This window comes from Schistocerca nitens, chromosome 6 (genome assembly GCF_023898315.1).
Source record: "Schistocerca nitens isolate TAMUIC-IGC-003100 chromosome 6, iqSchNite1.1, whole genome shotgun sequence".
Taxonomy (NCBI): Eukaryota; Metazoa; Arthropoda; class Insecta; order Orthoptera; family Acrididae; genus Schistocerca; species Schistocerca nitens.
Genome location: NC_064619.1, coordinates 557,667,555 through 557,687,775, shown reverse-complemented (window position 1 = coordinate 557,687,775; position 20,221 = coordinate 557,667,555). Strand labels below are relative to the sequence as shown.

The 20,221-nt window shown below is 41.0% G+C and overlaps 1 protein-coding gene and 1 non-coding gene across 3 annotated transcripts in view; both read right to left on the bottom strand.

Moving 5' to 3' along the window:
* Positions 1-20,221, bottom strand: part of LOC126262304 (venom dipeptidyl peptidase 4-like) — a 181,015-nt gene that overhangs the window by 3,010 nt on the left and 157,784 nt on the right. For both annotated transcript variants that reach the window (XM_049958841.1, XM_049958840.1), the window contains exon 16: positions 16,722-16,930. In XM_049958841.1, coding sequence (XP_049814798.1) covers positions 16,722-16,930 — 209 coding nt within the window. The remainder of the gene's footprint in view (positions 1-16,721; positions 16,931-20,221) is intronic.
* On the bottom strand, positions 12,494-12,568 carry Trnat-ugu (transfer RNA threonine (anticodon UGU)). The gene has a single exon. It is a non-coding gene; the product is annotated as a tRNA-Thr (tRNA).

The window sequence follows — 20,221 nt, the reverse complement described above, 5'->3', positions numbered from 1 at the left end:
GGTTCATTACTTTCAGGTGTGTCAGTTGTCTCTGAGCCACCAGTCAATCTCTGTCGACTTGGGCTGCAGGGTTTCCTGTCATGCCCAGACTGCTTCACAGCACACATGTACAGACTACCTGGATCACTGGTGCATTGCACCCATTGTGGAAAAGATGGGAATCTCCAAACAGTGTTCCATAATCCATCAGGGCAATTGGACCTGGCTCCTTGAACATGTCTGGGAACAGTGCGTGAACTTACAGCAGTAAAAGGCAGCCTGTGTGGCTGACTAGTAGGATAAGGATATCATGTAGAAACTGTGGAAATTAAATCAAAATACTAGAACTAGTCACAATCAAACTGCAGTAGCTCATTACAAACATTACAGTAAGGTGCTTAAAAATGTTATTAGGAAGGCAAGGAGTATGTGGTAGGCAAATAGAATAGCTAATTCACAGGATAAAATTAAAACCATATGGTCAGCTGTGAAGGAAGTGTCTGGTCAACAGCACAAGGTCGAAATTATGAAGTCAGTACGTAGTAAAAATGTTTCTATTTCTGATAATTCAGGTTTATGTACAATATTTAACAGTCACTTTCTGAACATAGCTGGCAAATTAAATAAAACTTAGTTTCTACATGGAATCATATCTCTCTCTTGGAAAATGCCTTTCCGAGACATATCTGAAATACTCCTTTGTGGTACTGACAAGGGTGAGCTGCATTATAACAAGGAAGAAAGGGATCATGTAGACAATTTTAAATCTATCAATGTTTGCTGAAATTATTGAAAATGCTGTGTATGTAAGGATAAAGTGATCATTTCATTTCACATAATTTGCTGTCAGATGGACAATTTGAATTTAGAAGTGATTTAATGACTGAAAATGCTATATTCTCTTCTCTCTGTGAGGTACTGGATGAATTAAACAAAAGATTTCTAATGCTAGGCATCTTTCTTGATTTAATGAAGGTGTATGATTGTGTTGATCACAAGCTATTGCTGCAGAAGTTGGACCGTTGTTGAATATGGGGAGTAACAACTGGTCCACCTCTTACTTTAAGAACAGACAGCAAAAGGTCATTCTCCACGTTAATGAGAACGGTTAGGAATATGGGTTCTGGGTGGGGCACGGTTAAATGGGCAGTACCCCAGGGATCAGTGCTGGGGTCACTCCTGTTCCGTATTTATATAAATGATATGCATTCAAGTATTACAAGTGATTCTAAAATATTTCTGTTCAATGGTGACACCTAGCTTGATAGTAAAGGATGTTGTGGGCAACATTGACACTGTTTCAAATAGTGTAGCTCAAGACATAAGTTCATGGCTTGTAGAAAATAAACTAACACTAAATCACAGTAAGACTTTGTTTTTACAGTTTATAAGCCACAATTCAACAAAACCTGACATTTTCATTACACAGAATGGAAATAGGATTAGCAAGACTGAACAGTTCAAATTTCTAGGTGTTCAGACAGATAGTAAACAGTCATGAAAGACCACATTCAGGATATTGTACAAAGACTATTAGAACAGCATCTGAAGTAAGTGATAGTTTCACATGAAAAGTAGTCTACTTTGCTTATTTTCATTCACTTATGATGTATGGTATTATATTTTGGGATAACTCCTCCGATTCTCAAAGGGTGTTTTTGGCTCAGAAGCGAACGGTGTGGGCAGTAAGTGAGGTAAGTTTGCAAACCTCATTCAACCCATGTTCATTCTAACATTGGCCTCTCAATGTATCTGTTCTTTACTGTCGCTTTTTATGATCGATATCAGCTTATTGTCAAGAATTAGCAGCTTTCACTCAGTTAATACTAGGCAGAAATCCATTCTGCATTTGGACTGCGTTTCCATGACTCTTGTGCAGAAAGGCATGCAGTATTCAGCTGCATGCATTTTCAATAAGCAACCACAAGAATTCAAAAATATTATCAGTGATCCATGCCCTTTCAAATCTAAACTGAAGAGTTTTCTCATGGGTCACTTCTTCTATTCTGTCAAGGGCTTCTTTGAAAAAATTAAGCTGTGACCTGTATTATATTGTTGATTGCATTTGCATAACCTTACAGCTTGATGTATTTATAGGATTCATAAAGAGTTTATTTTATCTGTTTTTATTTTTCTGCTGTAATTTCATGTGCTGACATGTTCCATGACCATGGAGATTTGGTCCTCAATTTGGTCCTACAGAAGTAGACAATTAAAACAAAATTTTTAAAAAATATAAAATAAATACAGATAATAGTTACCCCAAGTTATCCTTTCCCTCAAAAGTTGTTTATAAATCTCAGAATTGTGAACATAAATGTGCATTTCCAGGTAGACACAGAAGCTACCACTCCTTCATAAACCTCCAAATGTATGCTCGTATGGATTCCAAAAAATTAACTCCACCCTCCTGCACGTTGGTAGCCTATGGTGACAGCTCTATTCCGCTCCAAGTCTATTCATAATTGCTGCAGCCTACAAGTGGATGACACAGCTGATACCCCTGTTTGTTGTCAGTAGTCACTCAGCTGGAAACACTTTCTCTGGATGCCTTCTCATTGTTTCACTTCTCCATCGCTGATGAGATTCAGGAACTCCAAGACCTTTGTGCCACTTTGGCTTCTCTTTGAAACAGGCCTGGGGTGCACCTCTGATTTCCAGGCTCATATCTTTTTGCGTCCTAATGCTAAGTCTTGTTTCTGCTAGCACAGCTCATTCCTGTCTCCTTACGGATGGCCGTCAAACAGGAACTTGATCACCTCCACAAAACTGGCCTGATTGATCAGTTAAAATGATTGCTTGGACCATGCCTCTGGTTGTGGTAAAGAAACCCAGTGGCTCACATTGGTTATGTTGAGATTTTAAATCAAGAATCAGTGCCCAGACAAGTCAAAACATACCATATACCACACCAGGAAGACCTCTTCAAGAAACTTGTCAGAAGAGAATAAATATTTTTCTGCAGTTTACTTGTTAGAAGAGAATAAATATTTTTCTGCAATTTATTTCACCATTGCATATTTGCGTATGCCGCTGGATGATGAGACACAAAGTAGTGTGGTTATAAACGCTCCCTTTGGCTTATACAAATACCAGCATTTGCCTTTTGGGGTTTCATCTGCTCCAGCAAATTTCCAGAGATATCTGGAACAGTTAACGATGTACATATCCACTCTCACTGACTATCTTGATGACTTAATTATCACGGCTGCTATACGCCAGGACTACCTGTGAAACATTGTAGCTCTTGACTACATTACGTGACTCCGTCACTTAGCCACATGCCAGTTTCTCCAGGTGAAATACCTTGGTAACTTACAGGAGTTGCAAGCTTTTTTTAGAAAAAGGTGAATTTTTATTCTAAATTTCTCTGACAGTGGTCCCTTATGCATCCCCTAAATGAGTTTTGGAAGAAAGGCATTCAGATGAGGTGGATGGCTGCGTGTGAGTGCACTTTCACACAGTTGAAGTGTATGCTGTACTGGGTTCCCTGTCTTATGCCGTTTTCACTATCATGTCCACTGGTTCTAGCTACAGATACCTCACCATGTGGGATTGATGCAGTGCTGTGCTCTGCAACAGTCCTGTCCAGCCCAATCTTTTGGCCTCTGGCCCACTCCTCAACATCCATGGGACCGTATTCCTTTGGACTTTGTGGGCCCCTTTCTGGGCTCTTTCTGGTTAATAGTCGTGGATACTTACTCTAATTACCCATGTGTCAGCATGGCATCCACCATACAGACACAATTAATGCATTCATCCAGATTCTAGCCATTCCTGTGCTTCTCTGAACCACTAACAATGTTCCTGACTGTACAGGGCCACTCCCAATCAAAACTGTAGCTTGGCAGATCTCCTCCATCTCCTGGCCCCAGAGCCCAGAGAACCCTGGGTCTGACGTGCTGGGCAATATGCTCTGGGCTCAGCAGTGTGGGCACACTCTTACAGGACAAACCACACATGGATACTGGCAACAGAGGTTGCCACACCCATTGCCTTACATTTGTTGAGAGACCAAGGGGTTTGTAGTGCTGTCATACTAACCAACTCTGTCTGCATCAACTGACTGCAGCAGTGCCAGTGGTTCACCTTGATCTAGAAAACCCACCCTTGCCAGTCCCACAACCACATTAGTATATCTTGCACTCCAGGACAGCAGCAGCAGCAGTTTTTGTGGGCGTGGGTGTGGAGGTGGTGGTCCCAAGCAGTCTCCACAACTAAGGCCACCAAACCCTATGTTGCCACATCCCAGTGTGAAGCTGGACACTCCTGATTCCTCAGACCAGATTGCAAACTTAAGTGTTGGGACACCAACCATTTCACTTTCTGAAGCATCATTCAGGGCACTTCTGACTCTATACGACCATTTAGAGGGGAGGAGCCTTGTGTCTGGCTTTGCGAATTAAATTGTGTAGATTCTTTCTAAAGGAACTGGTGCAGCATCCACATTAATTGATTTAGAGAATCTGCAGAAAACTTTAATTTCAGTGGCCAGATAGAGATTGAATTGCCCACTTCAGAATATGAGTCCAGTGCTGTAATGAATGTGATGTCTTACTTATAAGGAGTGAGAAGCAGCCTGTCATGCCACGACTCCCTTGGGTGCGATGAACTGCTCTTGTGGTGCCCAGCAGAATTCTGTTTTACAGAGGGAAGTCAGCATCAGCATGAAGCCGATACACCTTTTTGCAAGGAGGTTTATTCAGAGCAAGATAATGCTTATTCAGAAAGGTGATGAAGTGAAAGAAGCTAGTCAGTGCCTCTGAAGGGTGATGGGCAGTTCTACAGCTCTAGCTTGGTTCCTTGAGGAGCTGGCTACACAAGAAAAGCACAAAAAATTAAGTAATCACTGCCCAATGATGACACCCAGCTGCTACAGCTGTTGTCCCTTCTGGGGAGAGGGTACTGGTGTTGGAGAAGCACTGGCCAGCAGATTCTCATAAATATCGACCTAAATCAGACCCTCATTCTCAGATGCTCACTGACGTATTGAGATGTGTAAGTGATGCTGAATGCTGCCATCTCCATGAGGTACTGAGTTTGAGGTGGAGAACACTGCTGTACTAGGTGAAGTATCCAGTCACCTACCAGGGGCTTCATCTCCACCAGCAGCAGGACACCGCCTGAGCTGGGGAACATATGCAATTGCCTTGGTGCTTTCACACCACTGGGTCTCCTTTTGGGTGACTATTACATTGTAATAAGAGGTGTTACGTTAATGGTATATTTACATATCATCATCTTCCCTTGTTGTTGTTTCTATGTAATTGATATAGGATCAGCCATTTTTTTTTTTTTTTTTTTTTCTTTCTCTCTCAATACAACAGGGGTTACACCCCGGACAAAAAATTGCAAATTTCAGCAGCTGAAGTAACTTAGTTGCAAGCAAGCAATGGAAATATATCTAATCATATAAAGCCTGTGGGAACAGACCAGGCAGTCATAGCAGTGAAAGTAAATGTTGAGAAGGAAAGGAAGCAAGATTGGTGCACTCCAATTACTCCAGAAGAGGTGGAGAAGAGAGAGCAGGAATGGGACAATTGGTGGGTTCATTATGACCAGCATGTTTCTCACCTGATAAGAAATATTAAGCTTTACAGGAGGCTTGAGAGATGAAAAAACAAGAGTACTTGCATGGAAGCAGAAAATAAGGAGAAATAAATTAATAATGTTAAGTTCAGTTAATTCACAAAGTACCAATGTTGTGTATGAATGCATGCTCTTGCAGTGATATCTATTAATAAAATGTTCTCTAGCTTCAAGTTGTGTCAAGTGATTAACTGCCCACAAGCTTTCAGCAGAGATGTCCTCTGCTGTGGTCAAGTGGTTGACTGTTGTGTGGATGCCACTGCTGTGCTTATATAACCATGCTGTCACCAGTGATGTCACTGGTGCTCAGTCCCGCACCATATATGGTAATGTTTTGGTGGCATGGCCACTGAGCCTGCTTCAACTCACCAACCACAGGATCTACATCTACATATATACTCCGCTAGCCACCAAGCGGGGTGTGGCGGAGGGCACAATTCGCACCTAAGTCATATTCCCGCCCTTCCTCTGTTCCACTCGCGGATCATGCAAGGGAAAAATGACTGTCTGAATGCCTCAGTACGAGCTCTAATTTCCCTTATCTTTGAATGGTGACCATTGCACAATTTGAAAGTTGGTGGTAATAATATATGCTCTACATCCTCGGTGAAGATTGGATTTCAGAATATAGTGAGCAGCCCCTTCCATTTAGCGCGCTGTCTATCTGCAAGTGTGTCCCTCTTCAAACTTTCTATGAGATTTGTGATGCTCTCATGATGGCTAAATGTACCAATCACGAATCTTGACGCTCTTCTTTGGACCTTCTCAATCTCTTGAATCAGACCCAACTGGTAAGGGTCCCATACAGAAGAACAATATTCTAAGACTGGACGAACTAACGTATTGTAAGCTATTTCCTCTGTTGAAGGACTGCATCGCTTCAGGATTCTACCAATAAACCGCAATCTAGAGTTTGCCTTACCCGTTACTTGTGTAATCTGATCATTCCATTTGAGATCATTTCGAATAGTCACACCCAGATACATGACGGATGTTACCGCTTCCAAAGACTGAGCATATATTTTGTACTCGTACATTAATGGGGATTTTTGCCTTGTTATACTCAGTGGGTTACATTTACTAATATTGAGAGATAACTGCCAGTCATTACACCATGCATTTATTTCCTGAAAATCCTCGTTGATTTGTTCACAACTTTCATGTGATACTACTTTCCTGTAGACTACAGCATCATCAGCAAACAGTCTAATTTGTAAATAATAGATTTCAGCTATCAGTCGTCCTTTGGAATTTTTATTGGCAGATCTAGATTTCAGCTAGAAACTAGCCATTCTCAATGCTAAGAATACTACAGGTAAATAGTTAGATGCTGTCATAAAAAAGTTGCAATTAATGGCTTAACTCATATGGTTTGTATATTACATACCACCATCATTTTTGATCGATGCATCTAATGCCTGTTGGTTGGGCTTCATCCACAGTTAATTGAATACTAATGTTTGTGGAGGGCTGGCTGTGTGGAGAACACATCGGTTGGTTACATGGCGCCATCTATGTGAACTACATATAAACCTCAATGGAAGTAAACCACTTCAAATTTAACTACATAAAATGGAACATAAGTAAAATTCTTACATTGTCGTCCAACTTATTTCATATTTATCATCAAGTAATAAAATTTCCATGTTCACTCCTTGTGAGTTTGTCATTATTATTAAAACATTTAAATTATTAATTGGGAAAAAAAGATACCATGGAAAAATCGAGTATGGCAGCACATTTGCTTACGACAAAACATAAGGTGCTGACTTTGACATCCAATGTGAGGTTGCTGCATAAGTGTGAGAAGGGCGGTTTCCTCGACCTCCTGGAAGAGCTCGAAATCTTCTGCCATCACAAAAATACCAGCAGAAACCTGATTAATGATCAGGTTGTTGTGAAAAATGCACAGTTCTGGGAGTTGTTCGAGGACTTGTTGCTGGGAATCGGCGTAGGGTTTGACCCAGGTGGAACGAGGTAACACCTACTGTCTTACCAATATGTAGCAACCATTTGCATTATGCTATATGAGTACGATGAGTATAATTCTGAACCAACGGAACTTCTTCCATGATATGTTAGGTCAGATGCATAAACAGTATTATTAACGGCAGTTCCATATATTGGTTGTTTTACAATTACAAGGAAAATCGGCTTTAAGGAAGAAAGAGGTTAGCACCCTCTATATCTATAGTGGAATAGCCAAATTGTAATAACATGCATCTGACTGATGTTTGGCACCATCTATGAACTATTTAGTAAATATGATGAACAATATACTTATTATGTTTTAATAAAGGGAGATATAATATAAAAATAAATATATTTAAGCCATATCAACCAATAGATGTTTACAGCATGTGTCTTCCAGTATTTTATAAATTTAAAAAATGTTTTAAAAAATTAAAAATGTTTTACTCACCTGATCTACTTTAAATGTTTTAATAATAATAACGGACTCACAAGGAGTGAACATGGAACATATGTCATCGGATAGACTGTAAGCACGCACTTTTTGGAGCAAAGTGACAGTGCGGAACTGAGTCGAACGCCTTTCAAAAGTCGAGAAATATGGCATCAACCTGGGAGTCGGTATCTAAGAGGCTGTTGTATATCATGCACAAAGAGGGCCAGCTGTGTCTCGCATGACTGCTGTTTCCTAAAACCATGCTAGTTTCTGCAGATGAGCTTCTCAGAGTCTAGAAATGTCATTATGTCTGAACACAAAATATGTTCCATGATTCTGCAACAAATCGATGTCAGTGAAATTGGCCGGTAATTTTGTGCATCCGATTTTCTAGGCTTTTTATAGATTGCTATGACCTGAGCCTTCTTCCAGTCCCATGGAACTTCCTGCTGTTCCAATTATCTCTGATAGATGATGGATAAGAATGGTGCTATATTTGTAGCATAGTCAACATATAATCTTACGGGGGTACTGTCTGGGCCAGATGCCTTCCTGGCATTTAAGGATTTTAACTGATTTACAATCCCAGATATACTAAACACTATGTCAGCCATCGTTGCATTTGTTCGATAATTGAAAGGGGGAATGGTGCTGCAGTCCTCCACCACAAATGAGTTTTTGAAATCTAGGTTTAGAATTTTGGTCTTCTGTTTATCATCATCAGTTACATTACTATCAGCAAGAGAAGGTATTGAATTATTTGTAGCGTTCATAGATTTTACGTATGACCAGAATTTTTTGGAGTTATTTTTAGAATCTGCAGATAAAATATTGCTTTCAAATTCGTTAAAAGAATCTCTCATTGTCCTTCTGACAGCTGCTTTCATTTCGCATAATTTCTGTTTTTCAGCGGGGCATTGTCTACATTTAAAATGACTGTGCAAAATTCTCTGCTTTCTCAGCAACTTCCTAATATGTTTGTTGTACCAAGGTGGATCCTTTCCCTCCCCTATATTTTTGCTAGGCTCTACTTCTCTAGCACATGGTGGACAATACCTTTAAATTCTGATCAAAGATGCTCAATATCTTCGTGTCCCCTGGTGAATGCTTGGAGCTGACTATGAAGATATTCATTAATGACACTTCTATTTTTTGCAACTTCCACTGACGTAGAAGCCACAACGACATTATGGTTGCTAATACCTTCTTCTAGATTAACTTCCTCAAAAAGATCAGGTCTGTTTGTCGCCAAGATATCTAATATGTTCCCATCTCGAGTTGGTTTTCTAACCAATTGCTCAAGGTTGTATGTTGAGAGCACTCCTAGAATAACATCACACGAATCTTTGCTTCGGCGCCCTGTGATAAATGTGTAATTTTCCCAGTCAATGGATGCCAGATTAAAGTCTCCACCTATAACTAATGGATAATTTGGATATTTATTCCTATGTACTCAAGACTTTCCCTGAAACGGTCTGTGAACTTTATGTTGCGGATGCTGGTGGTCTGTAAAAACATCCTAATGTAATGGTCAATCCTTGTGTGATTGACAGCTTTATCCAGACTATTTCACAGTCCGACCAAGTACCGATCTCAACTGCATTTAAACAGCTTTTAACTGCAATGAACACACCACCTCCCATAGCATCAGTCCTATCCTTCCTAAACATCATCCAAACCGAGTTCAAAATTTCACTGCTTTTTATGTCCAGTTTCAATCAGCTTTCAGTACCTAATACAATATTGGCATTTCTATTATTTATTTCGGAGAGTAGCTCAGGGATCTTGCTACAGACACTTCGATAGAGTTCCCCACAGTCGTTTAATGAACAAAGTAAGAGCATATGGACTATCAGACCAATTGTGTGATTGGATTGAAGAGTTCCTAGATAACAGAACGCAGCATGTCATTCTCAATGGAGAGAAGGCGTCCGAAGTAAGAGTGATTTCAGGTGTGCCGCAGGGGAGTGTCATAGGACCGTTGTTATTCACAATATACATAAATGACCTTGTGGATGACATCGGAAGTTCACTGAGGCTTTTTTCGGATGATCCTGTGGTATATCGAGAGGTTGTGACAGTGGAAAATTGTACTGAAATGCAGGAGGATCTGCAGCGAATTGACGCCTGGTGCAGTGGATGGCAATTGAATCTCAATGTAGACAAGTGTAATGTGCTGCGAATACATAGAAAGAAAGATCCCTTATCATTTAGCTACAATATAGCAAGTCAGCCACTGGAAGCAGTTAATTCCATAAATTATCTGGGAGTACGCATTAGGAGTGATTTAAAATGGAATGATCATATAAAGTTGATCGTTGCTAAAGCAGATGCCAGACTGAGATTCATTGGAAGAATCCTAAGGAAATGCAATCCGAAAACAAAGAAAGTAGGTTACAGTACACTTGTTCGCCCACTGCTTGAATACTGCTCAGGAGTGTGGGATCCGTACCAGATAGGGTTGATAGAAGAGATAGGGAAGATCCAACGGAGAGCAGCACGCTTCGTTACAGGATCATTTAGTAATCGCGAAAGCGTTACAGAGATGATAGATAAACTCCAGTGGAAGACTGCAGGAGAGACACTCAGTAGCTTGGTACGGGCTTTTGTTGAAGTTTTGAGAACATACCTTCACCGAGGAGTCAAGCAGTATATTGCTCCCTCCTACGTATATCTCGCGAAGAGACCATGAGGATAAAATCAGAGAGATTAGAGCCCACAGAGAGGCATACTGACAATCCTTCTTTCCGCAAACGATACGAGACTGGAATAGAAGGGAGAACCGATAGAGGTACTCAAGGCACCCTCCGCCACACACCGTCAGGTGGCTTGCGGAGTATGGATGTAGATGTAGATGTAGATGTAGAACATGAGATTAAGCATATTTCAATCCTTTGGAATGACATGTTTAGGTGAACTAACAATTTTTACAGTTGGCAGACCCACATCAGTGACATGAACTGATAATTTTTTAGGCCAACGGTTTGTTTCCCATGGGGAGAGACCTAATCTAAAAAAAACTTTGTGCACACCACAAGTACTGTGCTACCCGTGTGGCTGCTTCTTGTGTGTAGTTTTGCCCTGATCTATCGAGGGGCGTCCTACAACCTTCCAACCCATACGTAGGTCAAGGAATCTACAACCATTTTCATCACAGAGTTGACGTAGCCTCTGGTTTAGATTCCCCGCTCAATTCCAAACCAGAGGACCCCGGTCCACCCTGGGTACAATGCTGCAGATTGTAAGCTTGGCTTCCACTCTTCGAGAGATAGAGGCCGCCTTCGCCGATTTAGCCAGCCCTCGAAAGGACCCAAGGATTTCCTCAGAACCCCAACGACAGGCATCGTTCGTGCCGACATGTGCAACAATCTGCAGATGGCTGCACTCCGCACGCTCGATAGCCGCCAGAAGAGCCTCTTCCTCATCCTGGGCAAGACCTTCTGCCAAGCACACCAAGTGAACGCTGGACTTCTTCCCCACCCTAGCCGCTATGTTCCTGAGGGGCTCCGTGACCTGCCTAACATTAGAGCTCCCAGTATCTAAAAAACCCCTACCCCCACGTGCCTGTCCAGACCTTGCTGAAGGAGCGGCCACTGTCCTGGCAGAAGGTGCATTCTGATCTTGCTCAGTCTCTCCCACCCCCACTCCCACCCCCCACCCATCCCCCCACCCCCAAATATCAGATAGCGCACTGAATCTATTAGCAAAGTGCATGGGATTTGGCAAGAGCGTGCGTCCCCCCATGCAGCCTTCACCTTGAGGCTCGAGACCTCGACACAGTCCGCCACCCACACTGAGGGGAGTGTGGGCCCACTGGCTCAGTTGCACCTGAGGTCGGCTCAGTGACAGAGAACTGTGACATCCCCCCCTGCACATCTCGTACAGCAGAGGCTACCTCAGGCACCCCATCCTCACTGCACCTCAAGGTGGCACTCTGGAGCTTGTTGACTGTGGCCAACAAAGCTTCCAGCTGTGTTTGGACTGTGGCCAACTCCTCCTGCATCTGCACACAACAGACACAGTCCCTATCCATCTAGCTAATAACTGATTTACTATAAAAAAATCTTAAGGAAACCTACTGCCACAGAAGGTCAATAGCTACTCTCTAGCTGGCAGAAAGGACACTCAACAAGGAAAATAAAAATCTATGGTAGAAGCTAGTTCTGGTGCTTATTTTCCTGCTAGGGGCTATTAAGTGAATACTAAAGAATAAGACAGTGACCTACAGTAAACTGCTAGGGGCTATCTAGTGAATATTATTAATGAATTAAACAGCGACCTATGGTGAGCTGCACCTACCGATCATCCCTCATATTTGTAATTTAAACAAGTGTTCACGTACACATGAAAGTGACCTAATAAAACTATAAAACTATATATGACGGTAGTATCTGTTCCCGAAAGAACAGTTACTGTCGATGACCATGCAGCTTTGCTCGAAATGAAATGATAATTAAATAGACACCCTAGCTGCAAGCAGGCGTTGATACACTTCATTGGGGACATGTTGAAAATGTGTGCCCCGACCGGGACTCGAACCCGGGATCTCCTGCTTACATGGCAGACGCTCTATCCATCTGAGCCACCGCGGGCACAGAGGATAGTGTGTCTGCAGGGACTTATCCCTTGCCTCATCAGGAAAGAGGGGAAGGAGAGGGAAATACGAAAGGATGTGGGTTTTAAGGGAGAGGGTAATGAGTCATTCCAATCCCTTGCAAGGGATAAGTCCCTGCAGACGCACTATCCTCTGTGCCCGCGGTGGCTCAGATGGATAGAGTGTCTGCCATGTAAGCAGGAGATCCCGGGTTCGAGTCCCGGTCGGGGCACACATTTTCAACATGTCCCCAATGAAGTGTATCAACGCCTGCTTGCAGCTAGGGTGTCTATTTAATTATCATTTCAAAACTATAAAAACTGCTATCTTAAATGTACCGAATCTAAATGGCACTAATAAACGTAAATACTGAGTATTGTACACCGACAGATGCAGGTACAAAACAAAATGTTTTGCTAACAATAAGAGTTCAGAATGTAAAGCACGAATACGAACTCTACTTTATAGGAACTGATGGGCTTACAGTACGTGATTACTAAAGCTCACAACAAGCTAAGGAATTTAAGCAGACGGTGAGGTGAGTTTGTATATGTGTGGATGGATATGTGTGTGTGTGTGTGCGCGAGTGTATACCTGTCCTTTTTTCCCCCTAAGGTAAGTCTTTCCGCTCCCGGGATTGGAATGACTCCTTACCCTCTCCCTTAAAACCCTCATCCTTTTGTCTTTCCCTCTCCTTCCCCTCTTTCCTGATGAGGCAACAGTTTGTTGCGAAAGCTTGAATTTTGTGTGTGTGTTTGTGTTTGTTTGTGTGTCTATCGACCTGCCAGCGCTTTCGTTCGGTAAGTCACATCATCTTTGTTTTTAGATATATTTTTCCCACGTGGAATGTTTCCCTCTATTATATTGTTTACATTATATATATTTACATGTAACATATATTTCAAATGTATAGTCTAGGTCCATCCAATTGTTCATTAGAGTATTGTGAAAAAATTTGAAGTATATTGGTCAAGTGCTTTTTGAAATTTGTGGTGACAACATTGAAGACAGCTTTACTTTATATAATAGTACAGATTTGTAAAATGTGTGTTAAGATATTTGTCTCCAGAAACATAAACTGGTCCAAATCTGGACTGAATTTCCTGAAGAAAGAGAAGTGTTGCACTATGGCTCTGTCGGTTACAATGAACAGCTCTTGCAACACTCAGAAATATGATGTAATACAGAGGCAAGTGAGCATCAGCCTGAAGCTGAGACACCATTTCACAATAAGTTATACTGAGGGCAAATGAATGCATACTCAGAAAGCTGATGAAATGGAAGAAGCTAGCCAGCACCTCTGAAGGGTGAAATTGAGTGATACTAGAGCTGTGACTAGGCTCCTTCAGGACCTGACTGAACAAGGAAAGTGGAAAAAATGAAGTCATCACTGCCCAATGGTGATACCTCGCTGTTACAGTCCATTATCTCTTCTGGTGCAGGGGTACTTCTGCTGAAGTAGTGCTGGCCAGCAGACTCACATAAACATCCCCCAAACCAGACCCTCATTCACAGGTGCTTGCCAACGTTCTCTGCACATGGCCATATTGAGGTGGGTAAGCTATGCCAGACACTTCTGTCTCTTTCAGCTGCTGAATTCTAGGAGACGACTGTGGAACAAGATGAAGTAGCCAGTCACATACCAAGGATTTTGTTTCTAGTAGGAGCGGGTGACTGTCTGAGCAGGAGACTGTGTACAGATGACTCAGTCCCTTCACACTGCTGGGTCTCCTTCTGCTGACAGGCTTCCCAGCAAGGAAGCAGCACCACCTTCTGACATGTGAATGACTGAATTCTTTGCCCTAGTCGCTCACATGGTCGAGCCTGGGCTGTGGAATACCCCAGTCTCTGTTGCCACAGAGCAGTGCCTGAAGGCTTTCATCATCACTGATCACTGGCCAGTGCAGGCATATCTCTTCATCTTTGGTCAGGTTTGATGCTACAGTATGAACACTTTCCATCCCGATATGGTACATGGTGACCAAAACTTAGACAGGCTGCTACAAGCAGCATCTGACAAACTTCAGGGCTGTTTCCCTGATGCCACTGCCCAACACCACAAGTATGTGTTGTGCTGTTTCCAAGTTGACTGTTGTTGACTATGGTGTTCAGTGACCCAACAGTCACCAATGTGATTGAGTGGTAACAATCTCCCACCTGTTGTAATTCTGTGTCTGTACTGAAGTAAATAAAGACTATTGTAAACAGGAATGTTTCAGTAATGACTTCCCAAGCAGTTCCAGCCATCACCACCTCTGAAACCCACGTCCCAGCAAGGAAGCAGTACCACCTTCTGACATGTGAATGACTGAGTTCTTTGCCACCATGGAGTCATGTACTGACCTCAACAGAACTATAAATAAATTAGGAAAACAGCAATGAGATTTCAAGTTAAGAATTACTACTAATCTAGTAGGAGGCACATAAACACCAAGAAAAGAGAATATAAGTATACAATAGCAGAGCAATAATGACATGTCAGAGTAAAGAGTAAAAGGGCTTCATTAAGCGATGATGATAACAGTAAGAAAAATGTAGAAGAGTTATTGGTTTCTGGTAATTCGTTAGTGAAATATTTCTTGTTATATATTTATGCAGTTGCTGTAAAAGAAAGTTAATTAGTGAAATATTTCTTGCTTTATACTTAGATGGGTATGGTGTCTGTTCTTTTGGACATGTCTGAAAGAACAGACACCATTGATGACCTCCAGCCATCTAGAATGAAATTAGAATTATATATTAATACCTTCAGCTGCTGACAGGCATTGATATATATCAACAGGGGCAGGTGAAAATGTGTGCCCCGACTGGGACTCGAACCCGGGATCTCCTGCTTACATGGCAGATGCTCTATCCATCTGAGCCACTGAGGGCATAGAGGATAATGCGACTGCAGGGATGATCTCGTGAACGCTTCCCGCGAGACCCACATTCTCGCCTTATAGGTCCACACACTACATTTGTAGTGTCCCTACCCAATACACTCATTACTTGTGGAAGACATTCTTACCAAGTCCCATAAGAGTTTGGGTAATGTGTGTGCATCCACACAGAAGAGGAAGGAAGATCATGGCTGGTATTGGCAGAACTATATACTTATATGGATATGGTGTCTGTTCTTTCAGACATATCCAAAAGAACAGACACCATATCCATATAAGTATATAGTTCTGGCAATACCGGCCATGACATTCCTTCCTCTTCTGTGCAGATGCACACATATTACCTGAACTCTTACGAGACTTGGTAAGAATGTCTTCATGAGTAATGAGTGTGCGGGGTAGGGACACTATGAATGTAGTGTGTGGATCTATAAGGTGAGAATGTGGGTCTAGCGGGAAGCATGTGCGAGATAGTCCCTGCAGTCGCACTATCCTCGGTGGCTCAGATGGATAGAGTGTCTGCCATGTAAGCAGGAGATTCCGGGTTCGAGTCCTGGTCGCAGCACACATTTTCACCTGGCCCCATTGATATACGTATATCAACACCCGTCAGCAGCTGAAGGTATTAATATGTAATTCTAATTTCTTGTTTTATCTTTGCACAATTACTGTAAAATAAAGTTTGCATAAAAGCAGTAAATTTCTTTATTTTTCTTGAACTCTTAGAGACAGTCATGCACCATTCAAAAAATATATTTTAGTAAACATCACAGATAATTTATCATGGTCATAGACAGGAAAGTTACTAAACAGGTCAGTGAGACTACATTTATTGGGCTGTGGATGGACAACACACTAATGGAATATTCAAAGAAATAAATCTGTGCAAAATGAGTGACCTGTGCTATGCCTTTAGAGTTCTCAGTCAAAGATGTAACATGACTACTATTTAAAATGTGTACTTTGCTTTAGTTAACTCATTCATCCCTCTTGGCATCCCATTCTGTGGCTCTAAACACAAGAAAATATTTGTCAACCAAAAAATGAATTGTCTAATTAATGACAAGGTTGCCACCATATACACCTACCAAGACAATCTTCCAAGAACGGAATATTACACAAATTATGTGTATACATTCTAAAGACTGTTTCATTTGTTAATAATAATTTGCATATCTTTAAAACAGATAATGATGTGCATGCTCACCACACCTGTGGTGTTACCAATGTAATGTGATAGCCGTATGTATGCTTAACATGTACAACTCACTTGCTGTTGGAATTGTATGTCATTCTGCTGCAGAGCTCTGAGCAACATCATGGATTGTTCATAATGCACAACATCATTTAATGTTCCATGAATTAACAAAAATCTTTTGTACCGCAAATTCTCAACTTTGTTGGCTAAACCAGAGTCTACATAATGACTCACTTCTTCGTTCTTTGGATGTCCCATGAAACGTTCAGTATATATGGAATCTGAAAATGAATTCCTGTTGTTTAGTAAGATTTTTTAAATTAATCTAAAACATTACGTTTTTGTCATGTTGTAATCTTGGGAACTGCATTTCACTAGTTAATTAAATCAATGCGTGTCAGAGAAATGTGTGTTTTTAAACATCCAAAAGAAATTTAGATAACATAATGAACTGCAAGCCAAAGTAGGAAACAGAAGAAAGAAAAAATAATGTAAATATACTAGAGTAAATGACACATCACTCAGAACCATTACACAAGAGAAAAACCAGAGATATAAAACCCTATAAAACAGCAAATACAGTTTCTCATAACTGAAAATAGGATTTCATGGTAGCTGATAAAGTGCTATATGAAGACAACTGAGTAAAGAGGGCGATCTTGAAGGGCAGAATATAGATATAAATAAGCCACAGGGTCAGTACAAAAACAAGAATGAATGAGTAAATCTATATATTAAAAACAAAGATTCCATGACTTACCAAACGGGAAAGCGCTGGTAGATAGACACAATAAAAAAAACACACACACAAAATTTCAAGCTTTCACAACCAGCGGTTGCTTCGTCAGGAAACAGGGAGGGATAGGGAAAGACGAAAGGATGTGGGTTTTAAGGGAGAGGGTAAGGAGTCATTCCAATCCCGGGAGCGGAAAGACTTACCTTAGGGGGAAAAAAGGACAGGTATACACTCGCACACACACACACACACACACACACACACACACACACACACACACACATATCTATCCATATGTGTGGATGACTCCTTACCCTCTCCCTTAAAACCCACATCCTTTCGTCCTTCCCTCTCCTTCCCTCTTTCCTGACGAAGCAACCGTTGGTTGCAAAAGCTTGAAATTTTGTGTGTGTGTTTGTGTGTTTTTTTTTATTGTGTCTATCTACCAGCACTTTCCCTTTTGGTAAGTCATGGAATCTTTGTTTTTAATATATTTTTCCCATGTGGAATGTTTCTTTCTATTTTATTTATATGAGTAAATCTATAAATATACTTAAAGAAAAAGAAACCATATCAGGCAGAGATGAAAGATTAACAGTTGTAGGAAAAGAAAAAAGAAATAATGGACTAGGGCAAATAACTTTTACTATAACTGGAATACATGAGAGTGCTTAAAAAACTTTATTCTTGTAACACAGATATATGATAAACTGCTGTTGAATGCTTGGACTTTTATTTGGTCAATTACTTTTGTTAGTTCCTCTGTTTAAGTCAGAATACTTAAATGAGTAGAATGAAAAAATTGCACAAACATGGCTGAGAATCCTACAGTGAAGTGCTTTATACCACACAGTTATGTATATCCATCTTTCTCTTCCTTCTCGCAATTGCGTTCATTGGTTTGCAAACTGTGCACCTGTTCAGATAACTACCTTGTCACATTTGTGTGCCTCCCTCACCTTAGACCAGTACTGGCTACTACCTTTCTGAATTTTGTTCCCACTATGGAGCAGAACGGCTCCAGTTGTAATTGCTGTCATCACAAACAGTGGAAAAGCTGGGATGGATTACTGCAATATCAATTGAGACAGATTGCCATTTGCACATAGGGGAGGTATTGAGTGGCAAACAAGAACATTGAAAGAAGATTGCTTGATGTTATTAGCTATCAGCCTAAGTCCTGCATCTGAAAAAAACCACACACACACACACACACACACACAAGGACCCTCATCTGTGTCTGTGCCTGTCTGATACTCAGTGCCTACTCTATGCTATTTATCCCATATTGTTCCCTATAAAAGTAACTTATGAGACAAAGAGACTGTAAATAATTTCTGTTTTTGAGATGAATAATAGGATTGATGTGCAGAATGACAGACACATTGTCTGAGCATTATTTTGTAACTGAGTGTAGAATACATCAGAATTTATGGGGGTTCCACTTGGCATGATGTCCACAAGCAAGAGTCCTTCCGGATCGAAAAACACCATAGCCATAACTTTTCCAGCAGAAGGTGTAGTTTTGAATTTTTTTTTCTTGGGTTAATTTGCATGATGCCACTCCATTGATTGACTCTTCGTCTTTGGTGAAAAATGATGGAGCCATGTTTCATCACCTTTCACAATTCTTCCAAGAAATTCATCTCCACCATTCTCGTACTGTTCCAAAAGTTTGCTGCATACCATTTTTCTTGTTTCTTTGTGAGCCACTGTCAACATCCTGGGAACCCACCTGGCACAAACCTTTTTTAATGCAAACACTTTCAGTATTCTGCAAACACTTCCTTCCCCTATCCCAACGTAGCATGACAATTCATTCACTGTGATGTGTCTGTCAGCAGTCACTAATTCGTTAACTCTCTGCACACTGTTAGGAGTGTGTGCAGCATGAGGCTTGCCACTGCGAGGACAATCCTCAATTTTGCCGTCCCTTCTTTCATCACGTAACCTGCTTGCCCACCGACTAACTGTACTGTGATCGACAGTAGCATCTCCGTACACCTTTTTGAACCTCTTGTGGATGTTTCCCACTGGCTCGTTTTCACAGCACAGGGATTCTATGACAGCACGTTGCTTCTGATGAACATCAAGTGTAGCAGCCATCTTGAAGACATGCTGTGATGGTGCCACTCACGGGAACAGGTTGAACTAAGTTTGGAAACAAGTGGGAAGGATGTATCTACACACTGTAAAACTTTCTACATGCAGAATGAAAACTGTATTTTTACAAAAATAGTGTGCATTTCTTTTGGAGTGACCCTCGTACTTTCCTGAATCTTAATCGGCTACTCTGTCTGCAGAGACCTGAAACCAAGGGACCATGTACAAACCATCTGAATCACTCTGTTATGTGAATTTGACTGTGTTTTGTCAAGTAAAATTCAATTTGATGCAACATAAAAAAATTTAAGAACCTGGTATATTATTTTGAGCAGAGATTTGTCATTAGAAGCAAAAGTGTTACTTAAAGAAGCCTAAGAAGACTGCTGCCATTTACAATACACCAAAATGACATTTTTGATAATGCCAACAGCTCTCTAAGCTTGTTTACTCTCATTTATAGAAATGCAGTCTCTCTAGAGAATTTGCGACTTCCAGAGGATCTGCACATTAATCAGTAGCCCATTAACTTGCAACCCTCTTTAATTACAAGAAAATAGTAAATAATGTGTTTAAGTAGAGAAAATTCATCTGTATTGTATCAGTCACTAGTAACTAGAATCAGTGATATTGTGTAAATATTATGATGCAGCCATCAGAGTGATATGCAGAATGGTCGTTCGAATCTTATAGTGAGAAGGACAAATGCCAGAGTTCAGTTTACAATATGGTA